The following is a 27,815-nucleotide window of genomic DNA, read 5'->3' on the forward strand; positions in this document are numbered from 1 at the left end:
TTTGTTCTGTAAGCCTTCAGCTGAAGTACAATAAAATAAAATTAAAAAAAAATTCAACCTTTATAAGTGAAGCTAAAGCTTCAGTTAACATTTTTTTTCCCTTCCTCCCCTTACAACGATAGTTCCCTTCCTCTCTAACGAGTGCTGTTTCCCATGTAGCAATTCTTTATGTACTCTGCATACAGATCTTTATACGTATGTTAGAAATATTTTTCACCTAGTTTTTGATTTCTCTTTTAACTTTGCTCATGGTGTTTTTTGGTATAATAGTCTGTCATTTTGATGTAATAAAGTGTATCAGTATTTTGCTTTATGGTTTTTACTTTCTGTTTTTTTATTTAAGAACACTTTCCCTGACTTGAGTTAACAAGGATATTCTCCTAAATTTTCTTCTGCTACTTTTAATAGCTTTTAATTTAGATTTTAATGTGCATGGAATTTATTTCTGTGTACTGTTTTAAGTAGTGATATAATTTATTTTTTCTCAAGAGCACCATTTGTTCAAACCTCGTTTATTGAATAATTGATTTGTCCATTCCCCACCAGTTCTTCCAGCCTAATTTATTGAATGATTGGTCCTTTCTGCACTGGTTTGAAATGTTAGCATATACTAAATGTTTAGTATATGCTAAATGAATGTTTAGCATATACTAAATTCCCATATATAACTTTGTTCCTGGGCTAGTGCCATACAGTTTTAATTACTATAGTTTTACAAGGCTGTAATTTTTTTTTTATTGTTGTAGTTTAAGTGAAAGTTTGCTGTTGAAGTTAGTCTCTCATGCAAAAATTTATACATTCATTGTTATGTGACCCAAATTGCTTTCCCTATTCTGTGACAGCACACTCCTCCTTTCCACCCCTGATTTCCAGTGTCCATTCAACCGGCTCCTGACCATCTCTGCCTTCTCATCTCATCTCTGGACAGGAGCTGCCCATTTAGTCTCATGTATCTACTTAAGCCTAAGAAGCACACTCTTCACGAGTATCATTTTATGTCCCACAGTCCAGTCTAATCTTTGTCTGAAGAGTTGGCCTCGGAAATTGTTTCAGTTCTAGGTCTGTCAAGAGTCGGGGGGCCATGCTTTCTGGGGTTCCTCCAGTATCAGACTATTAAGTCTGGTCTTTTTACTAGAATTTGAGTTCTGTACCCCACCTTTCTCCTGCTCCACTGGGACTCTCTATTATGTTCCCTGTCAGGTCAGTCATTGGTGACAAGGCTGTAATTTCTTATGAGAAACCCTGGGAGTCAGATGTGTTTTTGGGGCCCAGACTTTTTCCCCCAGTGGGTGTTATGCAGTATCCTGTAATCACACACAATAAGATTTTCAATGAAATATGTGAATAATTGCATTAAGTGGGATACATATTGTCTTTGGCTGGGTTCTCTAGAGAAGCAAAATCAGTAAAGCGTATAAATATATATATATATATAGATTTTTATCAAAGAAACAGCTCACATGATTGTAGAGGCTGTAACATCCCAAGTCTGTGGATCAGGGTGGAGGCCTCTCCCAAGTCACGCAGCCGCAGAAGCTGGCGAACCCAAGATTGGCAGGTCAGAGAGCAGGGCGCTGCTTACAGGCTGTAAAGATTGACGATTCCCACATTTGGCAGATAAGCTGACAGCTCAAGTCCCAAGAACCAGAGATGAGACGACGGGAGGCAGCCCTGGGATCCAGAGTGAGCAAAAAGCCGGAATGTCTGCTTATATTCAAATGCGGGCCACACCCCCAAGGAGACTCCCTTTCATCTGATTGGCTACTCACAGTATATTCAATCATGGAAGTGATCACATTAAAACACTGAGAATCTTGGCCCAACCAAGTTGACACACAATCTTAACCATCACACACATAAACAATAAGTAGCCTCATACTAGTTCAAGTCAGGTTTTCCTCGAAATGACTTAAAAAAAAAAAAAAAAAAAAAAAAACCCAACTTCAGAGCTGTTTGGATTTTTTATTGCAAGAGATGATTATAAGCCTACAGTTCATCTTGCTATTAGGGCAAGTCTTCTTTCTTTGTTGTTCGGTTTCAAATTATTTTGGTTATTCATTTACCTTTACTCTTCCATTTGAATTTAGAGTCAGTTTGTTGAGTTATGTGAAAAACGATGTAAAGATATTTTTTTAATTGTGCTTTAGGTAAATATTTACAGCGCAAATTAGTTTTTCATTCAAAAATTTATACACAAATTGTTTTGTGACATTGGTTGCAATCCCCACAAACGTGTCAGCACTCTCCCCCTTTCCACACTGGGTTCTCCATGTCCATTCATCCAGTTTTCCTGTCCCTTCCTGCCTTCTTGTGTTTTGCTTTTGGGCAGGTGTTGCCCATTTGGTCTCATATACTTTATTGAACTAAGAAGCACTTTTCTCATGTATGTTATTGTTTATTTTATAGGCATGTCTAGTCTTTGGCTGAAAGGTGGACTTTGGGAGTGGCTTCAGTTCTGAGTTAGCAGGGTATCTGGTGGCCACAGTCTCAGGGGTTCCTCCAGTCTCTGTCAGACCAGCAAGTCTGGTTTTTTTTGTGAATTTGAATTTTGTTCTACATTTTTCTCCCGCTCTGCCTGGGACCCTCTGTTGTGATCTCTGCCAGAATGGTGGGTGGTGGTAGTGGGCACCATCTAATTCTTCTGGTCTCAGGCTAGTAGAGGCTGTGGTTCCTGTGGTCCATTAATCCTTCGGACTGTTCCCTTGAATCTTTGGTTTTCTTCACTCTTCTTTGCTTCAGGTGGAAGTAGATCAATAGTTGTATCTTAGATGGCTGCTTGCAAGCGTTAGAGACCCCAGATGCTATTCACCAAAGTACGATGTAGAATGTTGTCTTTATGAACTATGTTATGCCAATGGACCTTAGTCTTCAAGCCCAGTAACTCAGACCTGTGAGACGTTTGGTTATGTCTAGGATGTTTCCATGACTGTGCCACCTGTGTGCTCTCTCTCTCTATGAATATACATGCAGTAATACAAATATGCATGTAGAAATACCCACAGCCAAACCTATATATGCATGCGGGTATACTCCCATACTCCTTCCCACACCTATTCAACATACATATCTACCTATGTATCCACTCATAAATTATAGTTTGCTATTACTGTTGCAGGATTGTATACGTTATAATATTTACCATTGTTTCCTTTTATTCTTGTCTAGCTCTCAGTGTCTTCTCTTGCCTTGGTCATGTTATGCTGACTGCCCCCATACTGTGTACTGTCTTTCCCTTTACCAAAGTTAACACGTGTCTACTCTCTAGTTAGTGATTTTCCCTCCCTCCCCCTTCCATCCCTGGTAGCCATCAAAAAATGTTTCTTTATGTGTGTAAATCTTTTCTTGACTATTTATAATAGTGGTCTCATACAATATTTATCCTTCTGTGATTGACTTAGTTCACTCAGCATAATGACCTCCAGATTTGCTTGCAATTTTTGTTAGACTTATATCAAAGTTTTTAATGGTTTTGTGGCTATTGTGAAGTGAATTTTTTTTTAAAAAATTGCATTTTATAATTGTTATTACCAGTGTACAGTAAAGTATTGATATTTATATATTGATCGTGTTGGTTGTGGTCAATGTATTGAGTTTTATTTTTAGTTCTAATAACTTGTCAGTTGACCTTGGGTTTTCCAGTTAGAAAATCATATATATACAATGATTGAGTTTTATCTCTTTCTTGCCAATTTTTATACCTCTTGTTTCTTTTTCTTTTCTAGTTGCATATTACGTTTTCAGTATTCATTTCTGAGACTGTAAAATATTTTTAAAATTGTGTTTTCTGTACATAAATTGTGCTGTAATCAGATTTTGAATGCATGAGTAAAGACATAATAGAAGGGGGAGATCATTCTCAAGTGAGGGTAATGAAAAGTTTGTGAGAAGAGTATTTATTATTGGAAAATTTAATGTGTGATCTTTTCATTACAGATACGGTGTAAGATATTTCTTCAAGACTGGACAGCTGGAGACCTGTTATTTTTGGCTAGCTTTAAGCTGACTTACAGCCATAGAGAAACTTCAAGGAGTTCTGTTTTGTTTTTCTGCTTTACACCTTCCCTGGCACCTAAGTTCACCTTGCAACCATGTATGGAAGTGCTCGCTCAGTTGGGAAGGTGGAACCGAGCAACCAGAGCCCTGGACGTTCACCTAGGCTTCCACGTTCCCCTCGCTTGGGTCATCGTCGAACCAATAGTACAGGAGGGAGTTCTGGAAGCAGTGTTGGAGGTGGAAGTGGAAAAACCCTTTCAATGGAGAATATCCAATCCTTAAATGCTGCTTATGCCACATCTGGCCCTATGTACCTAAGTGATCATGAAAATGTGGGTTCAGAAACACCTAAAAGCACCATGACACTTGGCCGTTCTGGGGGACGTCTGCCTTACGGTGTTAGGATGACAGCTATGGGCAGTAGCCCCAATATAGCTAGCAGTGGGGTTGCTAGTGATACCATAGCATTTGGAGAGCATCACCTTCCTCCTGTGAGTATGGCATCCACTGTACCTCACTCTCTTCGTCAGGCAAGAGATAACACAATCATGGATCTGCAGACACAGCTGAAGGAAGTATTAAAGGAAAATGATCTCTTGCGGAAGGATGTGGAAGTAAAGGAGAGCAAATTGAGCTCTTCAATGAATAGTATCAAGACCTTCTGGAGTCCAGAGCTGAAGAAAGAACGAGCCCTGAGAAAAGATGAAGCTTCCAAAATCACCATTTGGAAGGAACAGTATAGAGTTGTGCAGGAGGAAAACCAGGTTAGTTACATAATGTATGTTTACCTTTATTGGCTGAATTCATGTATATAAATGAAATGAGTCATTGTTTTTCTTTTTTTTCTTAGCTTTTTCCCTTTTAGTTCATTGATCTTCCTTTTTCCTATTTACTGTAGTTTCTGTCCTCCCTTTCTTAGCCTTTTCCAGATTTGATCTTACTCCTTCTGCCCTATTTTTTTTTCTATTTGCCTTGTCAGCTTCCTCCCCATTCCAGCTCATTTCTTTCTTTTCCTTGGCTTCTCTTTTTCTTCCTGTCTTCTCTTTCAGCCTGTTTTGTTTTTTTCAGTTCTTGAGAGAAGACAATTTTGCCACACACACTAACATCCATTACCAAAATTACTTAAGCATAAGATGTAGCATTAAGATTTGCCATAATGTCAAAAGAGTCAATTAAAAAAAAAAAAACTATCGAAAGGCAAATCAGTATGTTTTCTATACAGAAAGGAAATTACTTTTAAAAAGTTAATATTGATGATATAAATATTATTAAGTACCAACAATGAGTAACAGTTATTTCTAGTGACATTCATGGAGGTATGATATCATGAAGGTATGCTATCATGAAGGATACTTATGTAGCTATTTTCTTTTGGTTCTTTAATTCTTCAAATTTAGGGTAGAGGAAAGGCAACTTGGTATGATTGGTTGTGTCTAGAAAATAATTGAATTGACAAGACATTATAATTATTACAGTTTAAGAACTAGGTGCTGTCTTGTCATATAAATAAAACATTTGTTCATTATTTTTCTGAACTCTTCTAGGTTAGAGTTGATGTTTGGTGATAGCTATGTCATATTCAGTGACGTATTTTATGACTTCAAAGATGTGAACAAATCAGACCAAGCTTCAGCAGTTAAAATCTTAAACATAATTTCTGTTTAAAAGACTTTTAGAATATTTCTTAAATTTACAAGCTTGAATTATTTGCCTCCTTAAAAAAAACTGTCTTGTACTCTTAAAGGAGAGTTTTAAAGTAGGTGGCTCACTGTTGACATTATACTTTATTTTTGGGTTAGGTTAATAAAAATTATGAAGAAAGTAATAAACTTATTTATAATTCTTCAGTTTTTTTAATTTTTAATTTTTTAATATAATTATTTATTTTGTTGCTGTTGTTCGGAATATACACAGCAAAACATACGCCAGTTCAACAGTTTCTACATGTACCATTCAGTGACATTGATTACATTCTTCGAGTTGTGCAACTATTCTCACCCTGTGCAGTGTTTTTGAATGGTGCTAGAAGTAAAGAAGGAATTAGAAATATTCTCTGTATCTGATGAAGTAAATCTAATTTAAGATTGTGTTGGTTGTCTTACCATTCTATTACAAATACTCAGCTTAGTTATTCAACTCTACTGTCTTGGTTACTTGATTTTTTTTGTGTGTGTTACATTAAGTTTTGTATGTTAAGGCCCCAGACTTATTTTTTCACCAATTAAAAACCTTCTTTTTTCTTATCATAAAAATAATATAGAAATACATAGGTAGGAAAGTAAAATTTATCCGAATCTTTCCATCTACTGATAACTTCAGTATTCTACTGTTAGCATTTTGATGTCTCTCCCTAATGAATATCTTTATGCATACACATATACAAATTTCAAATGAGTGGGATATGATAGGTGTTATGATGTGACCTCATTTTTTTAGCCAATAACATTTTTGTTGTTTATTTAAGTCCCATAATACATGTCTAAATCATTGTTTTTAACACCTATGTGTAATTCTGTTGTGTCTGTACTGTTTGTGTAACTAATATCACAGAGTTAAAAAATCTATGAATTAATTTGATAGTATAATGGAAATTAAAAACCAAACCTTAGATTCATTTGAATCAGAAATTTCAAAGTAATTGGAAATTATGATACTTTATTTTTTCTCAGATACATTATAACCTCAAAATATTTTGCTTTTTAATCAGTGATTAAATTTATCACTATACAAAATCTGAATGTTTTATTAATGTACTTAAGTGTCTAACCATCACAGAGACCCATTTAAGGAAAATGCCCTTTAAAAAAAATAATTGTTTTAGGAAGTTCTGTGAGTTTGAATCTTCAAGATTTTAAAAATGTAAAAAGGAAGAAAAGAACTAAAATAGACCCCAGTGAGAGGTCTTAAAATTAAGAACAGGGTTCTAAATGGTGGCTCACATACATCTGTATCATAGATACGTTTGTTTAAAATACAAATTTCCAGGCCTTGCTTCTTACCAACTGAATTTTAAAACTCTGGAGATAGTCTGGGAACCTATATTTTAAACAAGTTTCTCTGGTGGTTCTGATGATAAGTCATATTTGGGATCTTTAGAATTTGAACCTATTACCGTTGAATCAATTCTGACTCATAGTGACCCTATAGGACAGAGTAGAACTGCCCCACAGGATTTCCAAACCTGTAATCTTTAGGGAAGCAGTTTGCCACATCTTTCTCCTGTGGAGTGGCTGGTGGGTTTGAACTGCTGACATTTTGGTTAGCAGCTGAGTGTTTAACCACTGCACCACCAGGGCTTCTTACTCTTTAGAATTTAGTACATCTAATTCTTAAACTTGTCAATTGCCCATTTTCCACTGAGAACTTGAGGTGGTTCTGTAGTTAGTGCCACTTTTGATCTGAGTTGTATAAGATGGGAAAAAGACCGTGGGACCATTTGGCTCAGTGTTTCTCAGCCTTTTCCCTGCCATATTACACCTCAGGAATGTGACATAAAAAACAACCAAACCCATTGCAATCGAGTCCATTCCAACTCATAGCGACCCTATAGGATAGAGTAGAACTGCACCATAGGGTTTCTAAGTTGCAGCTGGTGGATTTGAACTGGTGACCTTTTGGTTAGCAGCCAAGCTCTTAACTAAATAGCGACCTTATAAGACAGAGTAGAACTGCCCCATAGGGTTTCCGAGGGAAATGTGACATATTTCTATTAATAGTGATCATTAACTGTGACACTGGCCCTTAGTAGAGAGGGTATGTGTAGGGAAATGGGATGTTTTGAATCTTACATGTTTAGTTAAAAAATGCCCTCTAGGTGATTTTGTTGTCCCCCCACCTTGTGAATCAGTGATGCTCAAAATAAAATATTCAAATGATACATGACAACAAAATTGGAAAATGTTTTTTCTTTAGTTGACGTTTTAGTTGTCAGAAAGTGGAGTACAACGTGAAAAATATGTCATTCCTAAATATAAAATACTAGTACATTCTGAAAGTTTTTATAGTTTGGTATTGAATTATATGTATCAGGAGAGAAAAAATGAGTTTGTTTTCTCTAGGCTTATGGTAGTGTATCGATGTATAGGTTTTAGAAGCTGTATCTGTGCATGTATTCCTAGAGTAGGTATTAAGTCTTTTATTTTTGTAAAAATGAGGTTGGTAAATGTTGTGTATCCACTGAGAGTATGTCAGTGCTTAAATATGAGGTTTTTTATGTGCATTTAGACAATTAAACATCTTAGCGTATCATAGTTGGATACTATCCAACCTCAAATGTATTGTTAATAAAAATTAGGATTTTCATTCCATTTACCTGAGAAACAGATGACTCATGACTTCTTATTATAAGTAATACTATGAAAAAATCACATGTAAATAAATACTTCCCTTTAGATTTGTTTTTTAAAAGGCTCTACCTTTCATGAATAGGTTGACAGTATGTAGTTTTTTTTTTACTTTAAAGTGATTTGGTAGAAGTTGAATTAGCCTCAAGTGTACCTTGCTTACGATGCTGAAAATATGTCCATCACTAAGATGGTTATTATTATCAAGTGACTCAGAAATGTCAGAAATGTCCATTTTAATGAGAAAAAAAAATTGGCATACTTCTTTATTTTGAAATAATTGAGGCAGCTATTTATGCCTATACTTTAAAAGCCGTGTTGGGAGAGGGGACAATTTCCTTTCTAATTTTGTAGCTATGTTCAAAAGCAAAATATTGGAATATTTTGAAAAGACTATAGCAGGTACTCAATACTTTGTCCAGTGGAAGTGAAACAGTCCAGAGGATGATGATGCCAAAAAAACCATATGTGCTGCAGAAAGGTGAACACTGCCTTATCTAGATTCCGCCCCTTGCCCTATTTAAACACCAATTCTGGCAGGAATTTTTGCTTCCTGCACCCACTATAATTACTACACAATCGTAAAATTGTGTAACTTTGGTCCAAATACCAAAGGGTGCAATTTTAAAGTAAAGTGAAACACTGCAATGAGATACAGAGACTGAGAATGCTAATTAATAGATTATAGTCAGCCAGCAGTGTGCCCTAATTAAACTGCATTCATTACACCCTCCACAGCCCTCAGAGGTCAGACATCTTCTGCTTTATAAAGATTGGGTTAATAGGCTTTACAGTAATTAAGCCAATTTCACCATTTCAGTTTGAGACTGGGAATTTAGGTTCATTCTAAATGTTTAATGTGATTGGACCACAGAGGTCTTGGTCTAGAATCCTATCAAATGTAAAAACACATTTGCTTAGAATTGCCTGATGTGTATGGTTTGTTGAGTCCTTTTAGAACATTGTTTTGAAAATTCCCAGCTGTTTTTATGTCTCACACTGCTTTTGTTGCTGAACTTTCAAATACTGGTGGTTGGAGACATTGAACAGTATATGTTTTAGCAGGGAAGGCTTTTTCTTTTTTTAAATTGAAGGTAAGGAAGGTTTTTAATGTACGTTTACTTAATGAAGAATAAAAATGTAGCTGTGAGCTTGCTTGAGTTTGTAGAGGTTAGACTTTTGATGATTTATATTTTTGATTTTTATTCTAACCAGCAAGAAATAAATATTGTCATACTTCTTTCTTGATTATGCCTTCTCATAACTCTGTGTGTTGCACTTAGTGGGAAGTTTATTTTAAAATAATTATTTTAAAGCCCTTCATTGGAATTCTGTGTGATCAGAGTACATTCTGTTTAACATACAGGGTGGCAAGTGAGTTAAAGTTTTGACTTTGTAGGTATTTTTCTTTTTGGAGCCTGATTTTATTCAGGATTTTGAATTTTGTTATCTGGTTTTTATTTCTTTAGAGATCAAGAGAGTTTCAAGTTCAGAAATGCAAAAAAAAAAAAAATAAAATTACCCTGTGTAAATCTTTGTTTTGTCATTTGTCATCACTGTTTAGAGACTGTTGACTATTAACATTTGTATAATTTTAGCCTGTACCTTGATTGGCCGCATGATAAATGCCATTATTATTTGAATTTAAATAAGCTTTTTCATGAGGTTGCTAATTGTTTCACTGTTATTTAAAGTCTGGGTCCTATGTCCTGGACTGCTAACTTTTCTTTCTGATAATTTTGTTTTAACATAAACATGAATTATGAATGATCATTGAGAGTATTATGGATAAATTGATATTCTAGTCAATTCTCCAGATAGACTTCATCTTTTTCAGTCTTGCAGAAATGGAATGTATTAAAAGCATTATGTAGAGTCCTGTGAGAGAATTAAACAGAAATGTGAAAGAGAGATGTTTCTTTTCTTTTTAAAAATATTTTATTGAGTTTTTGGTGAACGTTTACACAGCAAATTAGGTTCTCATTTAACAATTTCTACACATATTGTTATTGACATTGGTTATATTTTCTACATTGCGTCAGCATCCTCATTGTTACCATTCTAGTTATTCCATTTTCATTATTCTTGCTCCCCCGCCCCCTCGGACCTTCTCTTCTTTGCTTTAGGGCTTTAGGGTAAATGTTGACTGTTTGGTCTTAAATAGGAGTTTTTTTTTTGTTTTTTTTTTTTTTTTAAATATAAAAGGAGCACAGTACTCAACAGATCATATTGTTTATTATGTGAGCCTATCTGTTATTTAGTTGAAAGGTGACCTCTGGGAGTAGTTTCAGTTCAAAGTTTAAAGAGTATCTCAGATACTCTCCGGGGTTCCCCAGGTCTCTTCCAGTCCAGTAAGTCTAACCTTTTTTTTTAAGATTTTGAGTTTTGGTCTACAATTTTCTCCCATTCTATCCTGGACCATCTACTGTGGCCCCAGTTAGAATGGTCGGTAGTGGTAGCTGGGTACCATCTGGTTCTTTTGGTCTCTGGATAGGTGAGGCTGTGGTTCTTGTAGGCAGTTGGTCCTGTAGACTGGTTTCTTCTTTGAGTCTATGGTTTCCTTCTTTCTCTTTTGCTCCAGGTGAGTAAAGAATAATAGTTGTTTCTTACATGGCCGCTCACAAGCTTTTAAGACCCCAAATGCTACTTACCAAATTAGGATGTAGAACATAAACTTTATGTTGTGCCAGTTGACTGAGATGTCCCACGAGACTACGATCCTAAGCCTTCAAACCAGTAAAGTTTGATTATGTCTGGGAGGTAGAGAGATGTTTCTTTTGAGGAGTTTATATAATTTTGAGAAGCAAAATATGTGCACATGTGGCTTATAGAAGTTTAAATGACCCATTCATTGGATCTTGGCATATGTGAAGGTATATAAGTGAGTATGGGAAATTGGCTTCTTGGAGAGTTGGTAAGTTTGCTTACCTGGAATGTAGTGGAGTATTATGAAAAAGTGATTCAGTGGATCAAATAAAAATGTTGAGTAAATATCTGACAGGGCTTATTTGTGAGGAACTAATGGCAGAATTTGCCAGAGGATTGCAGTCTGTCTCTTTTTCTCTTCTTGGATTCCACAGTGTAATGTCTAGTGTGTGATACCATCTCAATGAAATAGAATTATTTTTAGGGATTTGCTAATTTACAGTAAATTTGCAGATAGCAGTTTTAATATGCCTTGGGAGACCCACTATTTTATTCTCTTATACTAAACAAACCAGAAAATAGATTCAATTTTTAGTTACATTAATCTCTTTCTTTTTTTTAAATTGTACTTTAGATGAAGGTTTACAGAGCAAACTAGTTTCTCATAAAACAATTAATACACATATTGTTTTGTGACATTGGTTGGCCAACCCCATGACATGTCAGCACTCTCCCCTTCTTGACCTTAGATTCCCCATTACCAGCTTTCCTGTCCCCTCCTGCCTTCTCGTCCTTGTCCCTGGACTGGTGTGCCCATTTAGTCTCATTTTGTTTTATGGACCTGTCTAATCTTTGGCTGAAGGGTGAACCTCTACTGAGCTAAAAGGGTGTCCGGGGGTCATACTCTCGGGTTCTCTCCAGAGTTACATTAATCTTGATCAATGGGGAGGTCATAGTTCCATTTTACTTTTTAAAATCATACCACCTCTGGAACTTGGCATCCTGTTACTGTTCTCTTAGCCCAGAAAAATATCAGAGATGCTTAGAAAACATGCTTTATAGGAAGTGGTTGAGGGAACTAAAGAAGGCAACACTTGTGACATTTTAATGATACTCTGTCTATTTGATGGACTGTTGTGTGGAAAGAGGTTTTTTTTTTTTTCTTTGTTTCTTTCTAGGTATTTTATTTGGAGGGCCAGCGCTGGAAAAACGAATGCAGGTATTAAGGTTCTCAGTGTTGACTCCATGGAGGAATGTGTTTTCTAACAAAACTGTATCCATTTGATGAATAGTCAGTTTTACCAAGTAATGCTTCACGGTGTCTTGAAGTGGTTACTGGGAGGCCAGATTACCTTCTGACAGCAGTGTGGGTGACCTCTAAGTCTTTCAACTCTTTAGAATGCCTGAAATGGTAGGGAGTACAGTGGTAATTTGTGGAGAGCCATTTAGGGAGTTTCATCCCATCCTCCTGCCTTTGTTTGTCCTCCTTCCTTCCCTCCTTCACTTCCTCTTTGCTTCCTTTCTTTATGACTGCTTTATTGAGATATAATTCAATTCATACAAAAGTATAAAGTTTTTTCTTTCTTAATCTGATTTATTCCAAGAAGAATTTGCAGAAGAGGTAGGAAGTTGCCCTAGGAAGTTCTTGAACAAGGGAATGACTGACATAAAAGATGTTTAGGTGTAGCTTTTATTGCTATCAGCAGAATGGTTTGAAGGAAGGCAGACAAGGAAAGCAAATGAGTTTGTTGTAAAGGGCCTGGATTAGCTTGAGTAATAGGAATGGTGAAGAAGGTGCACATCCAAGAGATACTTTCTAAGAAATATTTGGATATAGACTATAGTGGCAAAAGACTAAGACAAACCATGATGTTGGGGAAATGGTTTTGCCATTGATTGAAAATCGAGAGAGATTAGAAAGTGAAACTAGATTTTAGCGTAAGAAATAGTGTATTAATTATTTGAGTAGAAGTGTTTCATAAGCATTTGGAAATAAGAGGCTAATGACTGTGACCTTAGGTACACACATAGATGTTATAGAATGTATACCTCTTAATGTTGGGGAACTTACTGTTCTGGTTAATTCAGTATCACAAACTACATGTCTCTGCTCGTGGCGGTAAGGGGTGGAGAGTAACGGAGAAGCTATTAGATGGTACATATTTTATATGTATTTTCTCACCCAGCTATTTTTGTGCTTTGGTTCTCTATCTTTGTTGTGGTGTTTTTCTTTGAAGGCAGATAAATTGAGTGATTCAATTCCTGAAAGTCACTATTCATTAAAAAAGGTTAGTAATAGTTTATATTTCTGTGATAAGCCAGCTTCTGCTAATAACCTGTTGCTGTAGAGTCACTTCTGACTCATAGCAACTATAGGATAGAGTAGAACTTCCCCACAGGGTTTCCAAGGCTGTAATCTCTATGGAAGCAGACTGCCACATCTTTCTCCCATGGAGAAAATGTGCTTTAAGTGAAGAATGGTTAACTTCGTACTGAAAATGTTCTGTTCTTCCCTTATGGCCAAGATTAGAAATTTTATTAACTGCATTTTCTCATTTTTTGTGCTGCCATACGCATTCCAAAAATATTCATTTTTCTTTCTGGAGTTGGAAAGTTAGTCCTTTTCATGTATCTATTCCCTTTTTTTTTTTTTTTTTGTTTAACCATATGGTTAGCAATAATGGTTATTGAAATCTTTCTCTCTTTCTCTTTGTTTTTCCAGTCTTTCCTACTTAATAGGCTCTTGGTAAATTCTGTTACATTTTTACAGTTTGTGGAGAATTCTGGATTGAAACGACACCTGTCCAGCCTAATTTCATGTATGGAGACCCTGTGGGCTGAGAAGGTGAGAAGTAGCTTAGCCTTGATGTGCATACTGCTCAAGAATGTACCATCACTTCAAGAATGTACCATCACTTAATAGTGGCTGGTTCCTAAGGGTTTTTAGAGTATGTGTTACACCAAAAATCTATCACCACTGATTCTAGCAGCATATGTGCTATTCAGGGACTGTTTTATTTTAGGGTCTACCTTGGGTAACTGTTCTGGTTTTGGATAACCTCAGGGACCTGAATCATCTTCTGTAGCAGCAGTTCTTAAACTTCATGGCATCAGGACCAATTATTAAGGACCTTAAGCAGCTTTTGTTTATGCAAGCTATATTTGTCAATATTTATCATATTAGATATTAAAATAGAAATTAAAAAATATTTATTTTAAAATGATAAATTCATTAAGTGTTAACATAAATAACATTTTTAATGAAAAATAGTTTTGCAAGCCTCTTTAATGTCTGGCTTAATAGAAGATAGCTGATTGTCATATCTGCTTCTGTATTCAGTCTGTTGCAGTTTGTTGTTTTGGTTGAAGTGTATGAAGAAAATCAGGCCTCACACAAATGTGTAGCTGGAAGAGGGAGGAGTATTTTAAAAACCTTTTCAGATAAGTATGGATATTCTTTGAAACCACACCAAAATTCTGCAAGTGGTAGTTTTTTTTTTTTAAACAACTTTATTGAGGTATGATTTACATACCATTAAATCTACCCATTTTAAGTATACACTTCATAGATTTTTTAAGTAAATTTACTGAAGTGTGCAACAATAACCATAATCTAGTTTTAGATCATTTTCATCAACAAGTGGTAATTTCTGAAAGTTAGTTGCAATGTGGGATCTGAAACACTATCAGTGAACTTTTCATACTTTGTTACATTAAAATCCATTGGTCTGTTTTGCACTTTGGATTGTTTACCCTTGCACAATTTTGTAACATTGGGTAGCAGTCATTTGGAAAATATTGGTTAATTGAGTTATTCAGAGCTTCCAAATATTGACACATTTCTTAGACAAATTTAAAAAAAAAATCACGTTCATTATCACCAGCCTATCTCATCAGAAAAGTCTTAAGTATTGGTAAGCTGTCAAGCTTACCAGGTAGCAGATGCAAATTTTCCAAAATTTTAATTTTTACTTGAAAGCTCAAATTTTATCATTGGCAAAAAATATTGTCAGTTATTGTCCTTGAAGTGACAGGATCATTTAATTAATTTTTGAGAAAATACCAGCTCTATACCCAAGTCTAAATAATCATAGCTTATTTGTTCAGTTTAAGTTAAAATGGTGTTTAGTGAAAAAAGTAGCAGCTCAAACAGTTATACAAATGCTTTTTCTCTAGATGGCCATTGTATTTCATTATGCAACAGCAGACCTTTATGTGTCTCTGAAGATGGTGTGACCATTGCTTGAGCAAAGAGAGACCTGAATGATGTGACTATCTGGGGAAAAGAATGTTTCAGGCAGAGAGAACTACAAGTATAAAGGATTTTACAGGGTTCTTCTGACTAATAAGAGACTGCTGGGGTTTTGACTGGTTTACTCTTTAGCTAATGTGTCTCCTCTGTCATCTATTCAGTGTTGTAATAAATCCTCAGTATGACATCAACAAGGCTCTTATTTCTTTGCCATGGCTTAGAAAATTACACTATTTCTTTAGTGAGTAATGGGGAAAAGACTGGATGAAACCTAATTGGCTAAAATTCAGCCCAGATGATATTAAATAGTAGTAGAAAGCTTTGTTATTCTAAAAAGCTGAAAAAGCATTCTCTCAAAGTTTTGGAATGAGTTTATCCATGCACATGGAATAAAAAAATCTTGCTTTGATATCTGTTGTGTTTGGCAGTACATTCTCAGATAATAACTTTTGTTAGAGATACCACCCTTTATTTGACAAGCCATATAAGTGTTCATCTCTTATTAAATACAAGTTTTAGTGTTTAATATTGTTGATTTAACAAATATTGAGCACCTACTTTGTGCCATTATATTTTTCTGGTCAACTGTCCTCACCAGAACTAAAGCTAAAAGCAATGTGAAAACTTTACAAGGGGGCAACTTGATATCTTGAGTTTTTGGACTCCTGAATTGATGTTATTTAACATTAAAGTAACTGAGAGGTTTAGAGGATATGCAGTGAAAGCTATGAGAGCTGGAACTGGATGGGACTGCCTTGATTTTCTGGGTCTTGCAAGTTTTCTGGTTGCAGTCTTGCCACTTTTCTGTTGCTTATTTTAGGGGAAAATATTTGAGTCTTCCTTCTCTGACAGGTTTCCCCCTTACATGGTTTCCCGCTTTCACAGACTTTACTGTAATTGCATTGCCCCATTGCCATCGAGTCAATTCTGACTCATAGCGACCTTGTAGGACAGAGTAGAACTGCACCATAGAGTTTCCAAGGCTGTATTCTTTTTTTTCTTAAATTGTGATTTAGATGAAAGTTTATGTAGCAAATTAATTTCTCATTAAACAGTTAATACACGAATTGTTTTGTGACATAGGTTGCTAACCTCGCCATGTGTCAACACTCTCCCCTTGCCCCCAGGTTCCCTATTTCCATTCATCCAGTTTTCCTGACCCTTCCTGCCTTCTCGTCTTTGCTTTTGGGCTGGTGTGCCCATTAGTCTCGTATACATGATTGAACTATGGAGCACATTACTTGTGTGTTATTGTTGGCCCTATAAAGAAAAAAACAACCAAACCCATTGCCGTCGAGTTGATTCCGACTCATAGCAACCCTGTAGGACAGAGTAGAACTGCCCCAAAGGGTTTCCAAGGAGTGGCTGGTGGATTTGAACTGCTGACCTTTTGGTTAGCAGCCGTAGCTATTAACCACTGCGCCACCAGGGCTCTGTTGGCCCTATAGACCTGTCTAATCTATGGCTGAAGGGTGAACCTCAGGAGTGACTTCAGTATGACTTAAAAGCGTGTCTGAGGGCTTTCTCCAGCCTCTGTCAGACCAGCAAGCCTGTTTTTTTTTGTGTGTGTGTGTGAATTTAAATTTTGTTCTACATTTTTCTCCCACTCTGTCTGGGGACCCTCTGTTGCGATCCCTGCCAGAGCAGTCAGAGGTGGTAACTGGGCACCATCTAGTTGTTCTGGGCTCAGTCTCTGGTGGAGGTTGTGGTAGTTGTGGTCCATTAGTTCTTTGGACTATTCTTCCCCCAGTGTCTTTCGTCTTCTTCATTTTCCTTTGCTCCATCTGGGATGGGACCAGTAGATGTATCTTAGATGGCCACTGGCAGGCTTTTAAGACCCCAGTTGCTACTCACCACAGTTAAATGTAGAATATTTTCTATATAGGCTGTGTTATGCCAATTAAGCTAGATGTCACCCGAGACCATGGTTCTAAGGCTGTAATCTTTAGGGAAGCAGACTGCCACATCTTTCTCCTGCAGAGTGGCTGTTGGGTTTGAACCACTGACCTCTCCGTTAGCAGCTGAGCACTTGACCATTGCGCCACCAGGGCCCCTTTACTGTGTGTAAAGAATACATACACTCTCTCTTGGATTTTACTTTTTGTACTATGAATTATTTTATAGGATAAAATGGATTTGAAGATAATAGACTTCTAGAAACATCAGTGAAAGAAACAGCAGCAAAATGATAAAGGACAGAATATTCAGTGGGTTTTTTTTTGTTGTTGTTGTTGATGACATATATTTCTGGTCTCTTAAAGAGGTCCTTTGGGTAGGCTCTCTTAAGGAGGCCTTAGCTACTGGAGATGGCTAACCAGTACTCTCTTGAGTGTTTTGGTGGTCAGGATTCCTCTCTGCCTCATCAATTATCCAGTTTTTACTGTGAAAGAATTAAAAAGGAACAAGATAAAAAAAATATTGATTAATTGTTAGTTGTAATTGTTCCACACTGATACTTAATTTTAGTCTCCCATTCTCTGGGAGTCATTTAATACAACCATATTCATAGCTCTAAAACTAGGATGACCTAAATTCTTTAATAATGACTGCGTACTTTAAAAATTATCTTGTGAATAGTGCCAGTGCTTAAACATAATTTCTTGACCAAGGGAATCTGTATTACCATTGCTTATCTATCAGAAAGCATCTTAGAATTCCAAAAGAAAGTGAGAGACCTCAATTTTTTTTTGTGCTTTAAGTGAAAATTTACAGCTCAAGTTAGCTTCTCATACAAAAATTTATACACATATTGTTATGTGACCCTGGTTGCTATCCCTGTAATGTAATAGCACACTCCCCCTTTCTGCCCCGAATTTCCCATTCATCCAGCTCTTGTCCCTTTCTGCCTTCTCATCTTGCCTCTGGGCAGGAGCTGCCCATTTAGTCTCGTGTATCTACTCGAACTAAGAAGCACACTATTTGTGAGCGTCATTTTATGTTTTATAGTCTAATCTTTGTCTGAAGAATTGGCTTTGGGAATGGTTTTAGTTCTGGGTTAACAGAGAGTCTTGGGGCCATGTCTTCCGGGGTTCTTCTGGTCTCAGTCAGACCATCAAGTCTGGTCTTTTTACTAGAATTTGAGTTCTGCACCACACTTTTCTCCTGCTCCATCAGGGACTTTCTGTTGTGTTCCCTCTCAGGGCGGTCATTGGTGGTAGCTGGGCACCATCTAGTTCTTCTGGTCTCAGGCTGATGGAGTCTCTGGTTTAAGTGGCCCATTTTGTCTCTTGAGCTAATATTTTCCCTGTGTCTTTGGTGTTCTTCATTCTCCTTTGCTCCAGGTGGGTTGGGACCAATTAATGCATCTTAGATGGCCGCTCGCTAGCTTTTAAGACCCCAAGTGCCACTCTCCAAAGTGGGATGCAAAACATTTTCTTAATAAACTTTGTTATGCCAGTTGACCTAGATGTCCCCTGAAACCATGATCCTCAGACATCGCCCCCTCCCCCGGGCACCAGCTACTGTGTCCCTCGAAGTGTTTGGCTGTGTTCAGAAAACTTCTTAGCTTTTGGTTTAGTCCAGTTGTGCTCAGTTCCCCTGTACTGTGTGTCATCCTTTCCTTCACCTAAGATAATTGTTATCTACTGTCTAGTTAGTGAATTCCCTCCCTCCCCACCCTGGTAGCCATCAAAGAATGTTTTCTTCTGTGTTTAAACCTTTTCTTGAGTTCTTATAATAGTGGTCTCATACAATATTTGTCCTTTTGAGACTGACAAATTTCACTCAGCATAATGTCTTCCAGATTCATCCGTGTTGTAAGAATGTTTCGTGGATTCATTGTTGTTGTTTTTCGTTGCATAGTATTCCATTGTGTGAATATACCATAATTTGTGGATCCATTCATCCATTGGTGGGCGTCTAGGTTGTTTCCATCTTTTTGCTATTGTCAGCAGTGCTGCAGTGAACATGGGTGTGCACATACCTATTAGTGTGACAGCTCTTATTTCTCTAGGATATATTCCAAGGAATGGGATTGCTGGATAATACGGTACTTCTATTTCTAGCTTTTTAAGGAAGCGCTAAATCCATCTTCAAAGTGGTTGTACCATTTTACATTCCCACCAACAGAGTATAAGTGTTCCAGTCTCTCCACAACCTCTCCAACATTTATTATTTTCTGTTTTTTGGATTAATGCTAGCCTTGTTGGGGTGAGATGATATCTCATTGTAGTTTTGATTTGCATTTCCCTAATGGCTAATGATCATGAGCATTTCCTCATGTGTCTGGTAGCTGCCTGAATGTCTTCTTTGGTGAAGTGTGTGTTCATATCCTTTGCCCATTTTTTAATTGGGTTATTTGTCTTTTTGTGGTTGAGGTTTTGTAGTATCTTGTAGATTTTAGAGATCAGACCCTGACTGGATATGTCAAAATTGTTCTCCCAGTCAGCAGGTTGTCTTTTTACTCTTTTGGTGAAGTCTTTTGATTAGTGTAAGTGTTTGATTTTTAGGAGCTCTCAGGTATCTACTTTCTCTTCTTGTGTTTGTGCATCGTCAGTTATGTTTCATATTTATGCCATGTATTAGGGCTCCTAGCATTGTCCCTATTTTTTCTTCCATGATCTTTATTGTTTTAGATTTTATATTTAGTTCTTTGATCCATTTTGAGTTAGTTTTTGTGCGTGGTGTGAGGTATGGGTCTTGTTTCATTTCTTTGCAGATGGATATCCAGTTATGCCAGCACCATTTGTTAAAAAGAGCCTGTCTTTTCCCCATTTAATGGCCTTTGGGCCTTTGGAGACACCTCAGTTTTAAAGACTCTGAATGTTGGCGGGCATTGCAGATTAAGCCATTTCATGGAAAATTTTATATAACTTTTTATTACCCAGTTTGTGCTTGGAATCAACTCAGCAGCAATGGTTTGGTTTTATTTAGGGGGGTGGCGGAAGGGTTTGTATGTGAGGAATGTATTATTTTCTTTCCCCATCCCATTAAGCTTAAAAGGGGCTATATTTGAGTGTTGAGCCCATGATATATGCCTTCTTTGGCTAAAGTTGCGTTGTCTGTTTAGGCCTGTTATTTTATATGTTTCATCTTTTTTTTTTTAAGTTTTCTCTATGTGGTTAAAAAAAAAATCATGTATTTTTATTTACTGATACTCCTAGCGTAGGATATAGAGTCTCTGGGTGGTTCAGACAGTTAATATACTTGCTGTTAACTGAAAGGTTGGATGTTTGATCCACTCAGAGGTGCCTCAGAGGAAAGGCCTGGTGATTTGCTTCCAAAAAATAATTCATTGAAAACTCTGCAGAGCACAGTTCTACTCTGACACACAGGGGTCGCCATGAGTCGGAATCAACTCAACAACGACTGGTTTTTTAAGCCTAGGACATGATGAAACTTCAGTAACAGTATCTTTTGGGTTGTCACCATTTTATTACGTAATACATTTTTACCCTGAAGCAGGGGATTTCAACAAGTTAACCTCCAAGTTTTCCTTCATGCTATAGGATTTTGTGATGGGGAAACTTTGTCCTCCGTCTTCACAATATCTAAAAGTATGACTGAAGAAGGTATTCTTCAGGTTAAGTTTCTTTGTTGTTTTTGTTGGGGTTTTCTCCCATGTTCTATGAAGTCTACAGAGAAGTATGTGTCTGTAATTCAGGTATTTTCATTGTCAGAAAATAGAAAAATAATGATATATCATACTTTGTTTATCTGTTTTGGGTAAAGAATTTTGGACAGGAGTTTATTTTTCTTTGTACACTAGTATCATTTCTGAAGGTTCTCTGTGTGGTACAGACTATTAAGCACTTGTCTACTAACTGAAAGACTGGCAGTTTGATCCCACCCAGAGGTGCCTCTAGAGACAGGCCTGGCGATCTGCTTCCAAAAGGTCACAGCCTTGAAAACTCTGTGGAGCAGTTCTACTGTGCACTCATGAGGTCGCCATGAGCTGGAGTCAACTCAACAGCAGCCAGCAACAGCAACAACATCATTCCTGTTGTTAGCCTTTCCTGTATGAAAGCAAAACTGCCATACTTAGTTGTTCATAAATATTTGTTTAAGCATAGTATTTAAACAAAAAAGGAAATTTTTTTTTTTTTTTTTACACAATTTCATTGTATTTACATTATAAACCTACGACATTTCATTCTATTTCAAAAAAATACTTTTGGGAACAATGGAAACTGTTGTTGTATAAGATTTAAAATTTATTGAGAAATTGGGAGACCGTGTTAAGAAATGTTCTTAGTTTTGATTATCTCTCATAGATATGTTAACCTGAATAATTAGTAACTTATTTTTGCCACGTGGCTCCACTTCATGGATGTGAGAACTTAGAATAGGTGCCAAATTCTTAGGAGAGAAGCATCCGTAGAGTGCTGCTTTCATGAGTGTTTCCAGCCTTTCCTGTTCTGTCCTTTCGTGGAGTGTACTTCTTATTTCTCTGTATTAAGATGTACACGCATCTTCATGGTACAGGCTTTTTCAAGAGATGAAGCAAGTAAAAGAAAATCTACTTAAATTGTAGCAGATAAATTGTTGGCTTTCTCTTGGTATTTCTGATGATAGGTACTTATTTTCAAGGTGTAGTATGTTGGTTGTCAGTTGCTGGGAAGTTGTGGAGACACTGGTTGCTAGAGTAACTAGGAGCAGAGGGTGTTTTTGGTATTTGGGGTGGAGAGCGTCAAGGGTTGCTAGATACCCTGTAGTGCTTAGGATAGCCCTGCACAGTGAAAAATTCTCCCTCACCCCATATGATTTTCAGATGTTTTGTGAGGCATTTATGTAGGTTGAAAACCTGCTTATAACGATCTGAGCCTAGGTATTAACCTCATAAATGTACATAAGTAACTTAAGCATTTTTTAAATTGTTTTAATGTACACTGAATTTTCTAGCACTAGGACTGCTGTGTAATTTGATGAAAGATTATACTTTGTTTTGGTGGAACTTTACCTAGAGTTTTTGCCAATATGGAAAATCACTTCAACAGCAGCATTACATTGAGTTGCTAAATGTAACCACTTATTCAGCCTGCATTTGCAAGTGCGTATGTGTTTGGTATAACCGGGCCACAGCATTTACATACTGACAGTATTATTATTTTATTATAAAATTATTTCCTTTCATTTTTCCTTTATAGAACATTATGTTGTTATTATTTTTTAATTGCGTGGGAGTGTGGATTTATTATGTGTGAATTTCATTTCAGGGTAATAAAGGGCATGTTATAACATGGAGGAAATATGGAAGGCATTATGCTGAGTGAATTTAGTGAGTCACAAAAGGACAAATTTTATATACGATCACTATTATAAGAACTCAAGAAAAGGTTTAAACACAGAAGAACACATTCTTTGATGGTTATGAGGGTGGGGAGGGAGGGAGAGGGATATTCACTAACTAGGTAGTAGACAAGAATTATCTTAGGTTATGGTAAGGACAGCACACGCTGCAGGGAAAGTCAGCACAACTGGACTAAACCAAAGCTAAGAAGTTTCCTGAATACAACCAAACACTTCGAGGGGCAGAGGTCTGGGGACCATGCTTTCAGGGGACATCTAGGTCTACTGGCATAACAAAGTTTATTAAGAAAATGTTCTGCATCCTACTTTGGTGAATGGCATCTGGGGTCTTAAAAGCTAACGAGTGGCCATCTAAGATGCATCAGTTGGTCCCAGCCCACCTGGAGTAAAGGAGAATGAAGAACACCAAAGTCACACGGAAAGCATTAGCCCAAGGCACAGAAAGGGCCACATAAACCGGAGACTGCAACAGCCTGAGACCAGAAGTAGGTGGTGCCTGGCTACCACAAATGACCACTCTGACGGGGAACACAACAGAGAGTCCCTACTGGAACAGGAGAAAAGTGTGGTGCAGAACTCAAATTCTAGTGAAAAGACCAGACTTAAATGGTCTGAGACTGGAGGAACCCCAGAGAGCATGGCCCCCATACTCTCTGTCAACTCAGTACTAAAACCATTCCCAAGGCCAACTCTTCAGTCAAAGATTAAACTGGACTATGGGACATAAAATGATACTTGTGAAAAGTATGCTTCTTAGCTCAAGTAGATGCATGAGACTAAGTGGGCGGCTCCTGTCTGGAGGTGAGATGAGAAGACAGAGAGGGTCAGGAGCTGGTTGAATGGACACGGGAAATCTGGTGGAAAGGAGGAATGTGCTGTCAGAGTATAGGGAGAGCAATTAGGGTCACATAACAATGTATGTATAAATTTTTGTATGAGAGACTAACTTGAATTGTAAACTTTCACTTAAAGGACAGCAATAAAATAAAATTAAAAAAAGAAAAAGAAAATAAAAGGGGGGGGGAGAGGAAGTGTTGGGTCTGATGAGCTTGAGAATCCTGGTGTAGTGGATAAAACACTGAATTTTAAATCAGGATACCAGCATTCTCATTTTGATTCTGGTTCTGCCAGTCAGTAACTAGGTATGTAAGCATGGTCATGTTGTTTTATCTTTCTGGACCTCAGAGTTTCCTCATCCGTAAAACCTGGAGAGTTGGATAAAGTGGCCCCTAGAAATTCTTGCCTCTAAAATTAGCCCGATTTTGCTTTTGTCATTTATCCTAATGGAAGTCTCTAAGAGTCTTTTCATCTTGATTATTGTGCCCAAATTAAAGACTGATTCATACAATCGAGTTAGATCCTTCTGGAAATGAGAAATAAATGACTGTTGAAATTCTTTCCAAGGTAGGCAGCATAAAATCAGTGCCTACATATAAACAAATGAGTCTTCAAGTGAGTTTCATCAGTTGTCAAGTGGGAATAATAATACTTATATGGTTATTGTGATATTTAAATGAATTAAAGAGATAATATGTATGAAATTATGGAAAAGACTACCTGATATAATAAGTTGAATTAATGTTAGTTGAATTCTAACATTAGTTGAATTAGAATTAAAAGTAAAATATTTCATAAGTAATATGTTTATAACATTTTTTGAAATGTCATAAAAACGGACATTACATGAAATGTACCTTGTAATCTGCAGCCAGGCAAACATTAGCATTTGGAAAGGTTTTCTAGAGAACGGGTCACAAATAAGCTTTATTTGGATATCTATCTCATTACTGCCAGTGCAGCCCTAATACTCCTGAAGGAGTTACCAGGAACTTTGAGTAATTAGCTCTCAGTATTTTCAGTTACAGTCATATCCATTATTTAACATTTTTATTTCCACAATGACTCATCCATGAATTATAGAGAGTTTTCCCAAAAGGAATGTTATATTGCTGGAAATATTTTTTTACTGCTCTATTTTCTTTCTGTGGTAAGGGGTTCCTGGCTGGGTAGTTAGGTTCAAAACTCTCCACAAATAATTTCAAATACGTGCTTTTGTATGAGGAAGCCTTAACCTTCACAAGGCCATAGAGATTTCTTAAGAATGAGCAACATAGAATGCTTATATTTACATATTCCATTTAAACTATTAATTTCTGTACTGTGCATTCTACTTTTTTTCCTTTAGCTGAAATCTTAGATAATAAGTGTACATCACTAATAGGTGCCTTCCCCCACGTTATTCCTGTTATTTACTCTATTGACATAAAAAATGCAGTGATACATCTGATGTTCCCTTTATATATCACCTGCTATTATACTCTTAAAAATACAGTAATAGTTTTGTTCATGAAAATGATGTCTTACGGTGACATTGTTGTCAGATACATCTGTAATAGAGCACCTATTATAGAGACCTGGCAAAATCGCTAATAATAACTCATTTATAGAGCACTTACAGCAGATACCATACTAGATGCTTTCATGTGCATTACGACTGATCCTCACAGCAGCCCTGTAGGTAAGTGATATTGTCCTCATTTACAGGCGAGGAAACGAAAAAGCAGGAGAACCACCTGTTCAGATCCAGAATATGAATTTAGGACTGTCTGGTTACAAAGCCAACTAAAATGTCATTGTGACATTTTCAGCTAAAAACAACTGAGTGAAATGTAGATACTGAACTTGTTTAAAATTTATGGAAAATTTAACATGTATTCAGTCAATTACTAAATGTAAATGACAGTGTTAAGATTCCTTTGTGTTTTAGTTGGAGGAAATACAAGAATGTGGGGGTATCATAAGATCCAAAGGCTTCTGGGAAGGAAATAACCTTAAATTAAGAGAAAGGGCCGAGAAAAGAGTTATAGATGATCCATTGAGCAGGTAGTAAAGGTGTAATTTTATTAGATTAAATAATCAGTATCAGTGGGTATAAATGACACACACATCAGTACTTTTCTTGTTTTGATTAGGCAGAAAGCTTTAAGTTAATCATTCCCAGACTTGGATTTCACATACCAGTAAAATAAAAAAATAACAGCGATGGCAATAATAAAAACATAGGAAACTAGTGTGGGGTTGTCCCTGGGTGGCACAAACGGTTAAGCACTTGGCTACTCGCTGACAGGTTGGCGGTTTGAACTCACTCAGAGGTGCCTTGGAAGACAGGCCTACTGATCTGCTTATGAAATGTCACAGCCTTGAAAACTCTATGGAGCAGTTCTACTCTGGATACATGGGGTCGCCATGAGTCGGAATTGACGACAGCTAACAGCAGTTAATAGCAGCAACAGCATGGAGTTGTCGAAGACAATCAAAAAAACATAAATGACCATGTAGTATTACTGTCTTTTCACAAGAGAAGGACATTGTAACACCAAAGAAGTTGGCATTGCATAATCCTAGACTAAAGGATAATCTTCTCAAGAAAATACAGCCTTTAACTTTGCAGTGACAGTTTTACTAAGCACTGGTGGAAACTTAGTGATGGACTTTCGTTTAAGAAGTGTTGGTGTGCAATAGGAGGATACTACAGCCTGTGGGCCAAATCCAACCTACAGGATTGTACAGCCACTGAGTTTAGGATAGTTTTTACCTTTTTAAGTGGTTGAAAAAAATCAAAAGAAAAATAATATTTTGTGACATGTGAAAATTATATGAAATTAAAATTTCAGTGTCCACAAATAAAGTTTTATTGGACTATAACCTTACTTATTTACTTCTAAATTGTCTGTGGCTGCTTTCACAGAGAACATATGGCCCACTAACCAGAAATACTATCTGGCCTCCTATGAAGTTTGCCAACATTCAGTTTAGACAACGGAATATGTACCAGTAGCTCACACTAGTGTACTGTTTTCTAAGAACCAGGCCCTATTTTATGTGCTCTACTTTTAGGGAAGGTGGCGAGGTTTCAAAAACTGCTTGAATGAAGGAAGGAATATTGGCAAGTAAGTGACTGAATTAGAATTAGTGTGACCAATTCTAAGTTCACAAATAATATATAGTGTTTAAAACACTTTCCTGTATTCTAATGATAGTATCTAAATAAATAGAGGGCTAGCAGTTACACTTTTTCCGAAGTAAACTTCACTATATTTTGACATTTAAAAATGACAGTAACTAACATTCAGGTAATTTTGTGATCCTCTGAAGCCTAGAAACCTATGCCTGAAACTGGTTTTAATGGGTTTAAGAGCATAGAGAAGCTAGGACACTTAAAATTCTTTGTTCAAATCTATTTACTTGTCCAGTGGTTTCACCTTATTAAAGGCAAAATGCTAAAGAAGGTTCTATGGTGTTTTGCAGGAGGTGGGGGTGGGTGGGGAGGTTTTCAAGGTTGATTCTGGAATTGTCATGCACTCTTACTTTCATGTTGGGAAGTTGCTTTATTTTATTTTGAAATTTTGGGCGAACGTTCATAGGCTAGAAATATAATACAGGTAAAAAACTTTCAGTGCTTTTTTATAACAGAGGGAATTAAATTTGTCTAAGCATTGGCTTATTTCAGATTTTTTGTGTGCGTGTGGTTTCTATATGCGCCATGTTGCTTTTCCTAATAGTGAGATAGAGTTACAGTGTTGGTCATTTTTCTTCCTCTTAAACGCGTTCCAGTTGTAATTCGACACTAATTGTTTTGAAAGCTATTGCTTATTACAAGGGTCAGCTGGAATTAAAATCTAAAACTTGAATGTGCCCAGGTTGAGGTAGCATATTATAGTCCTTGACAGCTACTGCCACCTCTTTTTCTTGTGACAGATGGCTTTCCCTCCTGGTTGTAACCCACTCCTGCTTTTTTTGAAAGAATGAATACCACGTGTTCCCCATTTTGGCTATGGTTGTGTTCTGCCCACTCATGGGCTTCGGAGGAACTTGAAATTGGACGTACTTGCTGCTGGCATTTATGGCAGGAAGTGGATACAACTGTGACTCTTTATGCCAAGTGTTCATTTATTAGAAAAATTGTAGCTTCCTTAAATTAAACATTTCTTTGTCACATCAAGAGGAAAGCTGAATTTTATTACCTTTTTAGAATATATTTTCACTTGATGTTATCCAGCAAAGTTTTTTTGCTGGCATATTTATTGCAAAATAGGTTTTTAATCTGAATTTAACATGCTCAAAGATTTATGATATGTTAGACTTCAGTCTGTGCAGGATATTGAGTAGATCGAATTGCACTGAGTATAATCATGAAAGGGATTTGTATCACAGCCTCCAGAAACAATTGCAGTTGTGATGTATGGTTTTGGACTTTGAACTTATATTTGGTACATATGGAAAATAGTATTTGTCCATTTTAGCTTTCTTGCTCAGGAGCTCACCTGCTCATT

General features: G+C 36.7%; 1 protein-coding gene across 1 annotated transcript in view; it reads left to right on the forward strand.

The window, feature by feature from the left end:
• ERC1 (ELKS/RAB6-interacting/CAST family member 1) overlaps window positions 1–27,815 on the forward strand; it is a 541,536-nt gene that overhangs the window by 37,539 nt on the left and 476,182 nt on the right. The window contains exon 2 of the mRNA XM_004381205.2: window positions 3,934–4,757. Coding sequence (XP_004381262.1) covers window positions 4,089–4,757 — 669 coding nt within the window. The 5' untranslated portion in view covers window positions 3,934–4,088. The remainder of the gene's footprint in view (window positions 1–3,933; window positions 4,758–27,815) is intronic.

This window comes from Trichechus manatus, unplaced genomic scaffold (assembly GCF_000243295.1).
Source record: "Trichechus manatus latirostris isolate Lorelei unplaced genomic scaffold, TriManLat1.0 scaffold00081, whole genome shotgun sequence".
Lineage (NCBI taxonomy): Eukaryota > Metazoa > Chordata > Mammalia > Sirenia > Trichechidae > Trichechus > Trichechus manatus.